Source organism: Mus musculus, chromosome 16 (assembly GCF_000001635.26).
Source record: "Mus musculus strain C57BL/6J chromosome 16, GRCm38.p6 C57BL/6J".
Taxonomy (NCBI): domain Eukaryota; kingdom Metazoa; phylum Chordata; class Mammalia; order Rodentia; family Muridae; genus Mus; species Mus musculus.
This window is the reverse complement of record NC_000082.6, coordinates 20605419-20619135: the sequence shown is the minus strand read 5'-3', so window position 1 is coordinate 20619135 and position 13717 is coordinate 20605419. Positions and strand designations below refer to the sequence as shown.

Below are 13717 nucleotides of genomic sequence, written 5' to 3'. Positions count from 1 at the left end.
TTGTCTGGGCACCCTGGTGTGGGAACATCACAAATATATGGCCTCCTTAAGTACCTGTATAGCCTAACCGGGACAGGTCACCATGTTGGGGTTGGAGCTGAAATCAGAAGCATAAAGCAGTCTAAATTCAAAGTCTTTAGCCTCTTAAGGATTAATGCAGGTTGGATGAGCAGAGGAGCATGTGTTGAGCTTTGCCCCTAAAGATAAAGTCACATGGAGGAGGTGGGGAAACTCTGTAGAAATAAAAATCCTAGAAGCCAGAAACCTGGGATCTGGGATTTAGTTGGACTCACACTGTATTGGTTCACATGGGCTTGATCCCACTGGCACTGTTTTATGCACAAGACCTCTGGATTTGAGTACCCAGCAACCAATCCCCAGCCCCAAACTGGGAATTCCAACTCCCTAGGAGCCTAATGCACAAAGGCAGGGAGGACTTGGAGATCACACTTCCAGTCTCACAGCTGAATGGCACTGAGGAAGTCCTCGTTGTCTGAGTCTTGGAGGAAGCAGGGTGAGGCAGGAGGGCTGGGGGATGAGAGGATTTGGGCCCCCAGGGCCAGCTGGGACACACTGAGCGCTCTGCCCTTATGCATGATGTAAAAGTGGAAATGAAAACCACTGCTATAGGTTGTATGCCTCAGTGACCAGTCATAACGGGATTGAGCATAGTGTCTGATCCTAAAGTGGGGACCTGCAGAAGTCATTGAGATGAATCGGCCTCCAGGAACTAGCAACCGGCTTACCTGCAAGGCAGACAGAGAAACCATCAGTGCAGAATCATCTCCAGGTCCTCAAAGGTCAGTACAACCCATAATGATCTAATCAAGCCTCAGATAATACTCTATATCCAATAGTTCTTTCTGGCTTTCTGTGATAGACTAAGCCACCCTCTGCCTTTGGTTGTTCTATATAAGGTTGGGTTCTAGACAGGGAAGACATTCATCCAGGAGACACTGCTTTCCTATCAACTACTCACTTTCTCAATCTGTCTCACTGGTCTGGGACCTGGCTCCCACTTCTTCCCTATGTCAAGCTACTATCTAACCATTGATTGGCCTTTGTGAGCCTTGGTCATTCCAGTCTCCCCTGTTCTTTAGAAATCCATACTTTTAAGAGAACCTGCTCCAAACCTCATTTTCTGATTGCTGAATTTGTCCAATGTCTGAGAGTTCAACCCCTTCTCCCTGCAGGCATCTTGGTCTGCTGTCTTGCTGCTTCCTCACCTCACTCAGCACCTGGTCCACAGTGTGGACACCTTCAGAAGATACATTCCAGGGATCTGGCTCCCCAGCCAGCATGGCATCCAGAGTACCCTTCTCGAGGACAACATCAAAAGACCCACTAGGGAAGTCCAGTGCTCGAACATCCATGGTCTCCCAGCGTAGACTGGGTACATGGGCATAGCGAACTTGCATGGCTGCCACCACTACTGGAGAGTAATCCACACTGGTCACATTAGGGAAGCCTCCAAGGAACAGCTCATAGCTCAAGGCACTGTTCCCGCAACCTGCCATGGGTAGGATGGGTAGCAAAAGAGCTAGGTTAGTTTTGGTTCTCACCTTCCAGTTATTTATCCACTATTCAGCCTGTTTTCTCTCCATTCATCCCCTGCACCTGACACTGTACCAAGTTCTTTTCTTTTCCCTGTCCTGTCCTTTCCTTTCCTTTCCTTTCCTTTCCTTTCCTTTCCTTTCCTTTCCTTTCCTTTCCTTTCCTTTCCTTTCCTTTCGAGAAGGGTTTTTCTATATAGACCAGGCTGGCCTCCAACTCAGAAATCTGTCTGCCTCGGCTCCCCAAGTGCTGGGATTAAAGGCAATCACCACCACTGCCTGGTTAGCTGCACCAAGTTCTTGGTTTTTTTGTTTTGTTTTGTTTTGTTTAGTTGTTGTTTTTTTTTTTTTTTTTTTTTTTTTTGAGGCAGGGTTTCTCTGTGTAGTCTGGACTGTCCTGGAACTCACTCTGTAAACCAGGCTGGCCTCGAACTCAGAAATCTGCCTGCCTCTGCCTCCACCTCCACCTCCGCCTCTGTGCCACCACCGCACCAAGTTCTTAAAGCAACACAGCATAGAAGAGTGTTGGAGAGAGTTTTGGAATAACACAAACTTGGACACAAAGTGTCTCTTTCTTTCTCAGCTATGTGGACTAGGGTAAGTTGTTTCAGTACCAAGAACTTGGGTTTCCTGTTTAAGAGAATGACAAGGACAATCAGTAGTTAGCCTACACAGATGCAATGTACTAAATTTAAGAGCTACAAACATCTGTGGAGTTGCTGAAGGAGCTTGGAATTCAGGAGTTCAAAGATTTGGATTTGACTTTCCCAGTTACAAAGAAAAGCATCTGATTCCTAGGGCTTCAGTTTCCTCAGACTCAGAATGTATATAATATTGGCATCATTAGGAGCATAACACTATTACATTTAAGGTATCTCTAACAAGTAAGAGGATCTTGGAACCCTAGAAGATGTCCTGTTAGGGATTATAATCTTACACTGATGTCCAAGGCAGAATTAATAAACTAAGGGAAGACTAGACGGGGACATGCAGTGAAGCTGATCCATTGTACTAAATGTATGTATTGGACACTCCAGTTTGGTCTCTGCTGAGAAATAATGCATGCTCTGCAGAAGTAGCTAAATGAATAGAGTACTTTCCTAGCATGCATGAAGCCCTGGGTTGTCTCCTCAAGGCCACATAAATCGAATGTAGTAGTGTGTAGTATTACATGCCTGTAGTCCCAGGGAGAGGATCAGGAGTCACTCTTAGCTAAGCAAATGCAAAGCCAGCCTAGGCTATAAGAGACTCTGGGTGGTTTTGCTTTTTTTTGTTTTTGTTTTTTTGAGACAGGTTTTCTCTGTGTAGTCCTGGCTGTTCTGGAACTCACTCTGTAGAACAGGCTGGTCTTGGATTCCGAGATCTGCCCACCCCTTTGCCTCCCGGATGCTGTGATTAAAGGCTTGTGCCACCACTGCCCAGCTTTGGTTTTGTCTTTAAGTGCCTGCTGGGAAGATTAAATGTAGACTTACAACTATCATATAGCAGAGAGAGGGACAAACTAGCATCACACAGGCAACAGACCCTACCTGAGGTGAGTCTGCCAAGAATTTCAAAGACACTGACTCAGAAGAGCTGAGAAATAATCCGTGCCTTGGGAGTTGGGGATGGGGTGCAGGGAAATTTGGAGTAAATTATCTACAATGCAATCTCTAAGCTAGGCATAGTCTCATAACTTTAATCCCAGCATTTAGGAGGCAGAGGCAGGTGGACTCTGAGTTGGAGGTCAGCCTGGGCTAAAGTATGACCCTGTTTCAAAAATAACAACAAAAGAATGCAGTCTCTAAGAGGGCAGGGTCAAGGAGAGGGAGGACAGCCCAATTTACATTGCTTTGAAAGAAAGTGCTCTTTTGCAGGTCTTCCAGTAGCCCATCTTGGGCTAAGAATGGGGCTAGATAGCAGCTCTTGGCAGGTTCCATAAAGGGATCTCACTTTCTTGGTATCCAGACTGCTTCCAATTCTTATTTATCAATATCATAGAATGATGAGATTAGGAATTCAAAGCCAGCCTCATCTACATAGTAAGTTCCAGGCCAGCCCATGTATCGTAACCATGCCTCAAAAATCATAAACAGGCTGGGCTGGGTTGCAGGCACCTTTAATCCCAGCACTGAGGAGGCAGAGGCAGGTAGGTCTCTAAGTTCCAGGCCAGCCTGGGCTACATAGTGAAATCACACTCAAAAAGAAAAAAAGAGAAAGACATTAAAGAGAAAAAAATTAAAGTGTTTTCTTTTTAGATAGGCTGCCTATGTAGTTGAGAATGGCATTGAAATTCTGATCTTTCTTCTCCTGGGTTTTAGTACCAGATGAATGAATGAATGCATAAAATATTTATTTATTTATTTATTTAATGAATGTATATGAGTACACTGTAGTTGTGAGCCATCATGTAGTTGCTGGGAATTAGAATTCAGGACCTCTGCTTGCTCTGGCCTAAAGATTTATTTATTATTATATTTAAGTACACTTTAGCTGTCTTCAGATGCACCAGAAGAGGGCATCAGAAGACATTACAGATGGTTGTGAGCCACCATGTGGTTGCTGGGATTTGAACTCAGGACCTTCAGAAGAGCAGTCAGTGCTCTTAACTGCTGAGCCATCTCTCCAGCCCAACTTTGATATGTTAAGTAGGCACCTCAGCCATTGGTTCCAGGTTTGAAACTTGACACTTCTACTTCTGGATCACTGGGATTCAGATTTATGTGAAATATGGACTATTTGCAATTTACATGATACTAGGAATTGAACCCTCAGCTTCCTACAAGCTAGACAAGAACTTAATGAACTGAGTGACATCCTTAGCCCTCCCCCCAAACTGTTACAGGTAGTAGTCACTGAACACTCAGTATTATGCTAAGTAATTCATAAGAATTCTTAGTTTATTTTCAATATTGATTCATGCAGAAATAGTATTTTATTGTTCTCAGTTTTTAGGTGGAGAAATTGAGGAAAATAGTTAAGGAGCTTTCCAAGGACACAACAGAGATGGAGCCAGAATTTGGGCTGACATCTGTTTCACACCAAGCCAGAGCTTCTAACCACGATGCTCAGCTGCCTCTCAGTTTCCAAGAGGCCCACTCAAGCCTGGTGGGACACTGCAGCTTGGGCTACGTTAGCATGACCAGTGGGCTGTATTTCACTATGAAGCTATTACTGCTTCTCCTTGTGCGCTGCATGGCAAGACAGCAGAACTAGAAATCCTGCTATCAGAGAGCATCTGCAGTTCACATGCCCATGACTGCAGACACTGCCAATGTTCTGACCAGACCCCTGTAGCCCTTTTGTAAGCGTTAGTCTGTCCCCAGGTTTTGGTATTTGCTTCTCAAGGTCGTCATGTCATCTGTGCCCCTTCAGGCCAAAATTATTCTCGAGATTTTGCCTGAGATCACAGTTTTATCTTTTTTTACTTTCCCTATTCTGTTTTTGTTTTGTTTTGTTTGTTCGAAACAGGGTTTCTCTGTGTAGCCCTGGCTGTCCTGGAACTCACTCTGTAGACCAGGCTGGCCTTGAACTCAGAAATCCACCTGCCTCTGCCTCCCAAGTGCTGGGACTAAAGGCGTGCGCCACCACACCTGGCTGCCTCTCTCCATTCTCCGTTCTTACCTGTCAGTTTTTCCTGGAAGCCACTACTGGATGAATGACTTGGACAGGAATCTCCTTCTTGGGATCCTTTCTGGGGAACTCAACCCAAGACAGTAGATTGATTTACAGTAGAATCTTTATTTCCTTTTGATAAATAAAGCTTTGGGTAGGTATAGTGGCTCACGTCTGTAATCTCAGCACCCAGAAGGCAAAGGCAGACAGAGCTTTGTGAGTCTGATGCCAGACTAGTCTACCTGTGAGTTTTAGGCCAGCCAGGACTACAGGAGACTCTGTCTTAAACATAAGTTTTATGCCGGGCAGTGGTGACGCACGTCTTTAATCCCAGCACTTGGGAGGCAGAGAAAAAAAGTTTTATTAGAGAACATCAGTTCTCACGCTGTAGACCAGGCTGGCCTCGAACTCAGAAATCTGCTTGCCTCTGCCTCCCGAGTGCTGGGATTAAAGGAGTGCGCCACCACCGCCCGGCGATGCTAAGATTTTAACGAAGACAGATGTCTTGCCCACCAGCAGTATGACAATCAGCTGTGGAGACTGCTGAAAACAGAGCCCTGAGTGCAGGCCTGCTGGTGCCCACCTGCAATCCCAGCCTTTAGGAGGTAGGGGTGGAAAATATCCTAATCAGTAAATGTCAGGCTAGACTGCTACATAACAAGACCCCATTTCAACAAAAGAAAAAAGGTCCCTAGCTTCTATATTAGACTTCCCTGGAATTAGAATCTCAGAGTGGAGCCTAACTTGCCAGTTAATTTTGAAAGGCACTAAAGCTTGATAAACGTAGTTCTGTGGTAACTCTATAAATAAACGCAATAGTATACAACCACAGAATTCAAGAAACTGTTTACTTCTAGTGGGGAGAGGTTACGGGGAAACCATAAGCAAACTCCAAGGACACACGAAGCTTTTAGCCAGGTATTGGTCTAGATGCTTCACATACTCGTCTAATCACCAGAAGATCTCATCTGTAGGTTCTCATTTTCTTAGTTATTTACTTATGTTGTTTTGTTGAAACAGGGTCTTTCTATGTAGCCTCCTAGCTGTCCTGGAACTTGCTGCATAGCCCAGGCTGGCCTCTTGCTCCCAAGGCTGGGATTAAAGGTGTGAGTCACCACACCCAGCTAGGTTTTTATTTTCTTAAGGCTTGAAAATAGAGGCACAGAAATTTAAAGATTTTGTACAAGATTACAATTCCAGCTAAACCAAATTTCTACCATTAACTACTTGCTCTCAGAGTCCAAATTCTTAGCCACTAGGTTATCCTTTCTAGTCCTGGTCATTTTCTACTCCCCCCCCCCCAAAATATATATACTATATGTATAAGAGATACCCTTTTTATCCCTATCAAGTATTCCACTTAAATGTATACAGGCTTTAGAAGCAGAGGTAGTTGGATCTCTGTGAGTTTAAAGCCAGCCTATTCTATAAGGTGAGTTCCAAGCCAGCCAGGATTTCATAGTGAGACCCTGTCTAAAAACAAAAACAAAAACAAAAAACCCAAAATGTATACAGGCTTCTTGAACAAAACGTTTACAAACTATATTTGGAAGGCAACTCAACTCATTCAAACTTTTCCTGAGTATCCAGCAGCTGACATCCTAGCATCGCTCTTGTTGACACCTACCTCAGCTGCAATTCTCCATCAGACTCAGCATTATTCTACCCTATGAGTGTTTAGGACCAAACTTTTCTCCTGGAGTTCAGAGAAGTGGTGACTCCCTTTACCTGACAACAACTCCGGGTGCCCGCTGGTGCGAAAAGAAAACTAGGTGTTATGCTCGAGGTGCACACGATTTACTCCAGAAAAATTTGCAGTCCCATTTCTAGAAACGGAAACTGAAACACACAATGGATTCATGACTTGTCCTAGGTTACACAGCCAGTTAAATGCTGGGACTTGAAGTAGGTCCACAGAGATATGCTTTCCAGTGTCCTAGGTGCCTCCAGTGTCTGGGGCAGGGTAATGCCCCTCGCTGGGACACCAAAGGACTGTCTTTTTCCAAAGTCCTGACGATCTCTTATTCTGTCTGCCCTTGTTAAATACAGACAGATTCTGAAGGTACTGGGTGTTGGCTCCGAACTGGGGCGTCCTGGTACAGGAGAAAGCAGAAGAGAAGAAAGCGGATGTGATCTGGCCAGCGACTGGTGGCTGGGACACTACCCACCTAGCACGAGGATACGGTCCTCAGGACACAGCTCCGGCTCTAGGAGGGCACGGAAGGAAGCGAAGTCTCCGAACCACTCGTAGGGTCCAGAGTCGGCCGCGTCTTTGTAGCGCTGGTCCCAGTACTGGACTTGGCGGTACTGGAAGTTCTTCTCCGGTAACTCCGGAGGGGACACCGGAGTCCGGGGAGAGGCCATGCTCAGGGCAGCGCCGCAGCCAGGGCGGGACTAAGGAGCCCAATCACCGAGGTAAGAAATGGAAGGCGGAGCCTGTGTCTCCGCCCTCCCCTGCAGCTGCTCCACACAAACACGTGGAACTTCCGTCACCTTCTAAGCTCTTTTTTGAAAATCGTCCGGCTGGGAAGCTGAATTACTTGGTGTCATATTAACGAACTGCCCGTCTAAACTCGACCACATCTCCTCGTGGCAAACCGGATCTGGTCACTAGACGTGACCAGGCTCATTACTGCATCCTCTCGTGTTCGGTTTTCAATAACCCTTTCCAATAAGAGGCGTGATTAATTAAAGATTCCCTTCTTCCCAAGATTTTTGGAGCACCTTCGGGTACTTGGGAAGGCGGGAGGAATACTGAAAGGAGCTTTCCCCTCTACGTGAACACAACTACTCTGGGCATAGGCAGAGTGGAAAGCTGGGCTTGGAGAAGAGAACAGAACTGTTGTTTTGTTTTCTGGGCAAACACTGATATACTCGTGTTTATGTGCTCTGAAAGGGACATACACCGAGAAGTATATGTATATTTATATTACAACATCGTGTAGTCTTTCAAAGGAGATGCGTTCTAAGGACTAGCTATCTTATCCTTATTCCGGTGCACATATTCACATTAGAAATATCTCTCACCACTGTGTATAATAAGCACTAAATATGTAGCCAATGAATCATTTTGGCCTAGAAACTCCAGCTCCCTGAGTCTAATTAACAGACTGATTTTTAGTAAATAAGACTTCTGGTTACTCGGCTCAGCATTTAGTTTGAGAAGACGCCCAGAGCGTGAGACCGGAACCTAGTGTGTGAGAGTTGGTTTTCCCGGGTGGTGGAAGCAAAAGAGTGGTGCACTGTCAAGATGGCTGCTGGGCTGCGGAAACGCGGCCAGCCGGCTTCTGTCGGCCAGCCGGCAGGAATCTGGAAACAATGGCTACAGCGTGCCTGGCAAGAACGCTACCTACTGCTGCGGGAACCGCGCTACACATTGCTGGTGGCCTCCTGCCTCTGCATAGCAGAGGTGGGCATCACCTTCTGGGTCATTCACAGGGTGGCATGTGAGTTCACTGAAGGGGAGAGAACCGGAGGGAGGGAGGGATACCCAAACTAGATTACAGAGCTTTCATTCACCGATCAAACCCATATCCTTTACCTGACCCAAGCCCATTTTCCAGAACAGCGATCATAATCTCTCTCCCATATGGGAGGGAGGTTACCCAGAGATTACCTCCTGCGTTTAACATTCAGCCTGCTAAGAAAGCATAAGCAGCCACGAAGTTCTGGCCAGAATTAATGTGCTGTTGCTGCTGCTGTTCCTGATGCTTGTCTGTAGCCTTAGACAGTCACTTCCCACCGCAGATCTGATTTTTCATGCTTTTAATTCTTAGGTCTTGAAAGTCCTTTTAAAGAGTGCATTTTGTGACCTTTTAAGTCCATTAGGTACTGGTGTCTTCCAGGATCAGTCTTTTTTTAAAAAAACAAAACAAAACAGAGTCTCACTAAGTAGCCCTGATTGGCTTTGCTATGTAGACCACAGTGGCCTCAAGCTCACAGAAATCTGCCTTCTTCTGGCTCCTGAGTGTTGTTGAGATTAAAGGTGGACACCATCACAACTGGCTTATAAAGACCCTGTTCTTAAAATGAGAGTGAGGAACATTCCAGAAAGAGAATCACCATTAACCTCTAACCTCCACACTCATACTCACATGCATGTACACTCACTTATGTGTGAATCCACACATGTGCATATGAACACACACAAGACAGAGAAAGAGAACAAGACTGTTTCAAGAACTAAGAAGCTGGGTGGTGGTGGCACACGCCTTTATCCCAGCACTTGGGAGACAGAAGCAAGTGGATCTCTGTGAGTTTAAGGCCAGCCTAGTCTACAGAGTTCCAGGACAGCCAGATAGCCAGAGCTATACAGAGAAACCCTGTCTTGTAAACACACACACACACACACACACACACACACACACAAACTGAAAAGGAGAGAAGTACTACTTGAAGAATACAGGAAAGAGTAAATTTGGAGTAGGAAGAAAGATCATAAAATCAGTTTTACACATTTGAGTTTAAGACACCCACATTCATGGGCCTAAGGAGATAGCTTAGCACGTGGTATTTACCATGCAAATGTGAGACCCATAGTTCACATTCCTAGCATTAGGCATAAATGCCAGGCAGGCATGGTGACCCATCTATGATCACGGCACTGGAGAGGCAGGACAAGGGATCCTTGAAGCAAACTGACTAGCTAGACTCTGTTATATAAATGACAGAGGAAGACACCAGTGTCAACTCCTGACCTTCATATGCATGCACACATAACACACAGACGAAATATATGGGTTCACCCAGAGAATGCCGTAGGTGTGGTTACATCAGGGACGATAATGGGAGAAACCTGGGAATGAGGTAGAATCTCTGGGCTTTGGTGGTCTGAAGGCATGGGGTTTAGAAGTAGGCAAGTTCTGGACTCAGAAGGAACGAGACCATGTTATCTTCTTCCAGACACAGAGATTGACTGGAAGGCCTACATGGCCCAGGTGGAGGGTTTCATCAATGGCACATATGACTACACACAGCTGCAGGGTGACACCGGACCTCTTGTGTGAGTGAGGATAGGAAGTCTGAAGGCATTGTGAAGGGCTGGGTGGGTACCAGGCTGATAGTCCTGCCCTAGGCTCATATTTCCTTTCATCTTCCAGCTACCCAGCTGGGTTTTTGTACATCTTTACGGGGCTATTCTATGCTACTGACCGGGGCACTGATATCCCTATGGCCCAGAACATCTTTGCTGTACTCTACCTTGTCACCTTGGTGCTTGTTTTCTTGATATACCACCAGACCTCCAAGGTGAGTTGATGCCACAGGACCAACTGGCCCTGGCCTGAAGTGGGTGGTGGGGGTGGCTCAGGTTTGGGGAGCTGACGTTGGTGCCCACCCTTTAGGTACCTCCCTTCGTCTTTTTCTTCATGTGTTGTGCCTCTTACCGTGTCCATTCCATCTTTGTACTGCGGCTCTTCAATGACCCAGTAGCTATGGCCTTGCTCTTCCTGAGCATCAACCTTTTCCTGGCACAGTGCTGGAGCTGGGGCTGCTGCTGTTTCAGGTCAGAGCCTTTTCCTTCTGCCCCCCCACCCCCCAGTCACATTTCCATATCTTCCCAATGTTCTGCAGGAGAGGACATCAAGAGTGGTTAGATAGCCAGGCAGTGGTGGCGCATGCCTTTAATCCCAGCACTTGGGAGGCAGAGGCAAGCGGATTTCTGAGTTCAAGGCCAGCCTTGTCTACAGAGTGAGTTCCAGGACAGCCAGGGCTACACAGAGAAACCCTGACTTAGGGGGAAAAAAGAGAGTGGTTAGTTACTGTAGGTCACTCTGGCCGCCCTGAACAAGTCAAGGGTCTGTAGAAAGTTCCTTTCCTCATGCTTTCTTCCTATGTTTATCCCAGATGGCATCCATGTTGGGGTTGGCCCTTAAGTATGTCAATCTGTACATGTCCATTTAGTCTGGACAGAGGGACAGGTATTATTCCCTTCTTCCCAGCCTCCTCTCAGGCCATCTGTGCTCCTCTAACAGTTCTGGATAGAGACCACATCCTGGCACTTAATAACCTGAGGAGAAGATCTGTGGGGGAGGTGGGGTGTCGTTCCAAGGGGCACCCAGTCCTGGAGCTGACCCTGGACTTTTCCTGTCCTTTGTCCATTTCAGCCTGGCTGTCTCGGTGAAGATGAATGTGCTGCTCTTCGCCCCGGGATTGCTATTCCTTCTTCTTACTCAGTTTGGCTTCCGTGGTGCCCTCCCCAAGCTGGCCATCTGTGCTGCTCTTCAGGTAACTGTCTATCCTGCCCTTACTGGTGAGAAAGGGCCTCCCCTTACCGAAGAGACGGATCTCCTTAAATCTCTTAGGGCTTTCTCAAAAGCCAACAGACAAGAGTTTGGAGTTGTTGCTTTCACTGGGCAGCCACTTTAGATCCCACGGCTACTGAACTTGGCAGGCCTCTCAGAGCCTTCCTAAAGCTGCTTGCTTAAGACCTGATCAACTAGCTAGGCATGGTGGTACACATCTTTAACCCTAGCACTTGGGAGGTCTCTGAGTTCAGGGCACCCTGGTCTACATAACAAATGCCAGGCCAGCCAGGACTACATAGTGAGACTCTCTCTCTAAATACCTCCTTCCCCCTTCAAACACACACACACAATCAGGTGAAAATTTTTTCAAGATTTTTTTAAAGGTTTGTTTGTTTGTTTGTTTGTTTATGTGAATGAGAGCTCAATTTGCATGTGTGCCTGCATGACAGAAAAAGATCAGACCCCATTACAGATAGCCATGAGCTACCATGTGGTTGCTGGGGGTTAAACTCAGCACCTCCGGAAGAGCAACGAATGCTCTTAACAACTGAGCCGCCCACGATTTGGCGAACTCTTGAGAAAGGCAGTGTGATCAACCCCCTCCTGTGCCTCTGTGGTGTCAGGCTCTAGCAGGGGGTGAGAGTGGGGAGGCTTTCCGGCTACTCCTTGTGGAAATAAAGGAGCTTTTGAGGCTTCCTCTCTCACTATGCTCTCCTAAGTGACTACCCTGAAGGCTGTGGCAAGCCTAAGCAGCTCTGCTGGCTTCACCCATTCCCAGGTGGTGCTGGGATTGCCCTTCCTGCTGGAGAACCCCATTGGCTACCTATCCCGCTCCTTTGACCTTGGTCGTCAGTTTCTTTTCCAATGGACAGTAAACTGGCGCTTCCTGCCTGAAACCATCTTCCTGCATCGTGCCTTCCATCTAGCCCTGTTGGCTGCCCACCTTAGCCTCCTCTTGCTGTTTGCCCTCTGTAGGTGGCACAGGTAAGAAACAGGGTTAATATCATGGGAAGGTTCATGGGACGGAGTGGAGAGCTCAGCTCTTCGGAGCTGCTTGGAGGAAGTGTTAAGTTCATGGTGGCTAATCTAGGATTTGGCACACAACGGGGCCTTGATAAATGTCCGAATGACTTCTCTTCAGAACAGGGGAAAGTATTCTGGCACTGCTGAAGGATCCTTCCAAAAGGAAAGTTCCACCCCAAGCCCTCACACCTAACCATATCCTTTAAATCACGGAAAGACAAGTTTTGATCTCTCCAAGTGCAGATAGAGTCTTAGTCTGTTGGCCTGAGATAGCAAGCTACCACAGGAAGAGGCCCGAGCCCAGTCATAGGTCCTGTCCTCTGCAGCAAACACTGCACTGAGCACCCTACACATCTCAGCCCAGCTTAACCGTAAGTCCAGCATTGTAAAACCGTGCACTCTTGGTATCGTCCTAAGAGTCCACATTCCCTCCCATGCAAAGTCCACCTGAGTCAGGGGAAGTACGCATATTAATTTTACAGAAGGAAGGATTAAGGTTAGAATGTAAGGGATTCAGACTCCTCAGGCTTTACAGTCTCATGCATCCCTCTCTCCCTACTAAACCGAGGACCAGATCCAGAGAGGCTAGAAAGCTTATCTGAAGCGTGCATGGAAGGCAGAATAGGGTGCTCTTACCCCAGAACTTTAAACCCTTACCCCCACCCCACCCCTACTGCCCTCCATTTCTACCCAAAGCCTTAACCATCACATCACAGATTGTTTCCATCCTCTTCACCTCCAACTTCATTGGCATCTGCTTTAGCCGCTCGCTCCACTACCAGTTTTATGTCTGGTATTTCCACACACTGCCCTACCTCCTGTGGGCCATGCCTGCACGCTGGCTCACACACCTGCTCAGGTACTAGCTGGGACAACCTGGAAGGGTTGGAGAAGGGCTCGGGGTCTCCTCACAGCTGAAACCACAGAAGGGCATGGGGTGGATGGGTGGATGGCGTAGGGCGTGCTGACCTTGAAATGGCTGGGACCCGTTTCTCATTCCCAGGTTGCTGGTGCTGGGACTCATTGAGCTCTCCTGGAATACGTACCCATCCACGTCCTTCAGCTCTGCCGCCCTCCACCTGTGCCACGCTGTCGTCCTGCTGCAGCTCTGGCTGTCCCCCGAGTCCTTCCCTAAGAGCATTCAGCCAAGCAGGAAAACTCACTGAAACCCACCCCTTCCTTCTAGGACGTGCTCAGCATCATGGGTGGAACGGACTCTGTGTTCTTAGAATAAACCTTGCCAAGTCCACCTTTGTGCAGCATACATAAAGTTAGTGGTTGCTCGTGCCTACACCAAGCTAT

The 13717-nt window shown here is 47.2% G+C and overlaps 3 protein-coding genes across 11 annotated transcripts in view; 1 reads left to right on the top strand and 2 right to left on the bottom strand.

The window, feature by feature from the left end:
* Positions 1 to 7535, bottom strand: part of Eef1akmt4-ece2 (Eef1akmt4-Ece2 readthrough) — a 34315-nt gene extending 26780 nt beyond the window's left edge. For both annotated transcript variants that reach the window (NM_177941.1, NM_177940.1), the window contains exons 1-2: positions 7316 to 7535; positions 1227 to 1510 (exon numbers count right to left, since the gene is read on the bottom strand). In NM_177941.1, the coding sequence (NP_808810.1) occupies positions 1227 to 1510; positions 7316 to 7511 (480 nt within the window). In that variant the 5' untranslated portion in view covers positions 7512 to 7535. The remainder of the gene's footprint in view (positions 1 to 1226; positions 1511 to 7315) is intronic.
* Eef1akmt4 (EEF1A lysine methyltransferase 4) lies at positions 267 to 7535 on the bottom strand. Its single transcript, NM_025462.2, has 3 exons — positions 7316 to 7535; positions 1227 to 1510; positions 267 to 746 (listed from the first exon to the last, which is right to left on the bottom strand). Exons 1-3 carry the CDS (start codon positions 7509 to 7511, stop codon positions 459 to 461), a joined length of 768 nt encoding a protein of 255 aa, NP_079738.2. The 5' UTR covers positions 7512 to 7535; the 3' UTR covers positions 267 to 458.
* Positions 7536 to 8374: 839 nt separating this feature from the next.
* Alg3 (asparagine-linked glycosylation 3 (alpha-1,3-mannosyltransferase)) lies at positions 8375 to 13678 on the top strand. 8 transcript variants are annotated; one of them, NM_145939.3, is made up of 9 exons: positions 8375 to 8593; positions 10050 to 10149; positions 10247 to 10394; positions 10490 to 10650; positions 11252 to 11372; positions 12171 to 12376; positions 12534 to 12610; positions 13130 to 13274; positions 13419 to 13678. In NM_145939.3, exons 1-9 carry the CDS (start codon positions 8398 to 8400, stop codon positions 13579 to 13581), a joined length of 1317 nt encoding a protein of 438 aa, NP_666051.2. In that variant the 5' UTR covers positions 8375 to 8397; the 3' UTR covers positions 13582 to 13678. The 8 variants fall into 8 exon arrangements, with proteins under 8 accessions (NP_666051.2, NP_001344332.1, NP_001344335.1 ...); XM_006521932.4 differs by having other exon boundaries at positions 8383 to 8556; positions 13419 to 13677; NM_001357403.1 differs by lacking the exon at positions 10050 to 10149 and having other exon boundaries at positions 8375 to 8556.
* Positions 13679 to 13717: the final 39 nt, after the last annotated feature.

Coding starts and splice junctions, on each gene's coding strand:
- Eef1akmt4 (NM_025462.2), bottom strand. CDS start 7,511: ATGGCCTCTCCCCGGACTCCGGTGTCCCCTCCGGAGTTACCGGAGAAG. Junction 1,511..7,315: donor GGACCGTATCCTCGTGCTAG/GTGGGTAGTGTC, acceptor TACCCATGGCAG/GTTGCGGGAACAGTGCCTTG. Junction 747..1,226: donor TGGACCAGGTGCTGAGTGAG/GTGAGGAAGCAG, acceptor TCTGCCTTGCAG/GTAAGCCGGTTGCTAGTTCC.
- Alg3 (NM_145939.3), top strand. CDS start 8,398: ATGGCTGCTGGGCTGCGGAAACGCGGCCAGCCGGCTTCTGTCGGCCAG. Junction 11,373..12,170: donor CCATCTGTGCTGCTCTTCAG/GTAACTGTCTAT, acceptor ACCCATTCCCAG/GTGGTGCTGGGATTGCCCTT. Junction 13,275..13,418: donor TGGCTCACACACCTGCTCAG/GTACTAGCTGGG, acceptor TCTCATTCCCAG/GTTGCTGGTGCTGGGACTCA.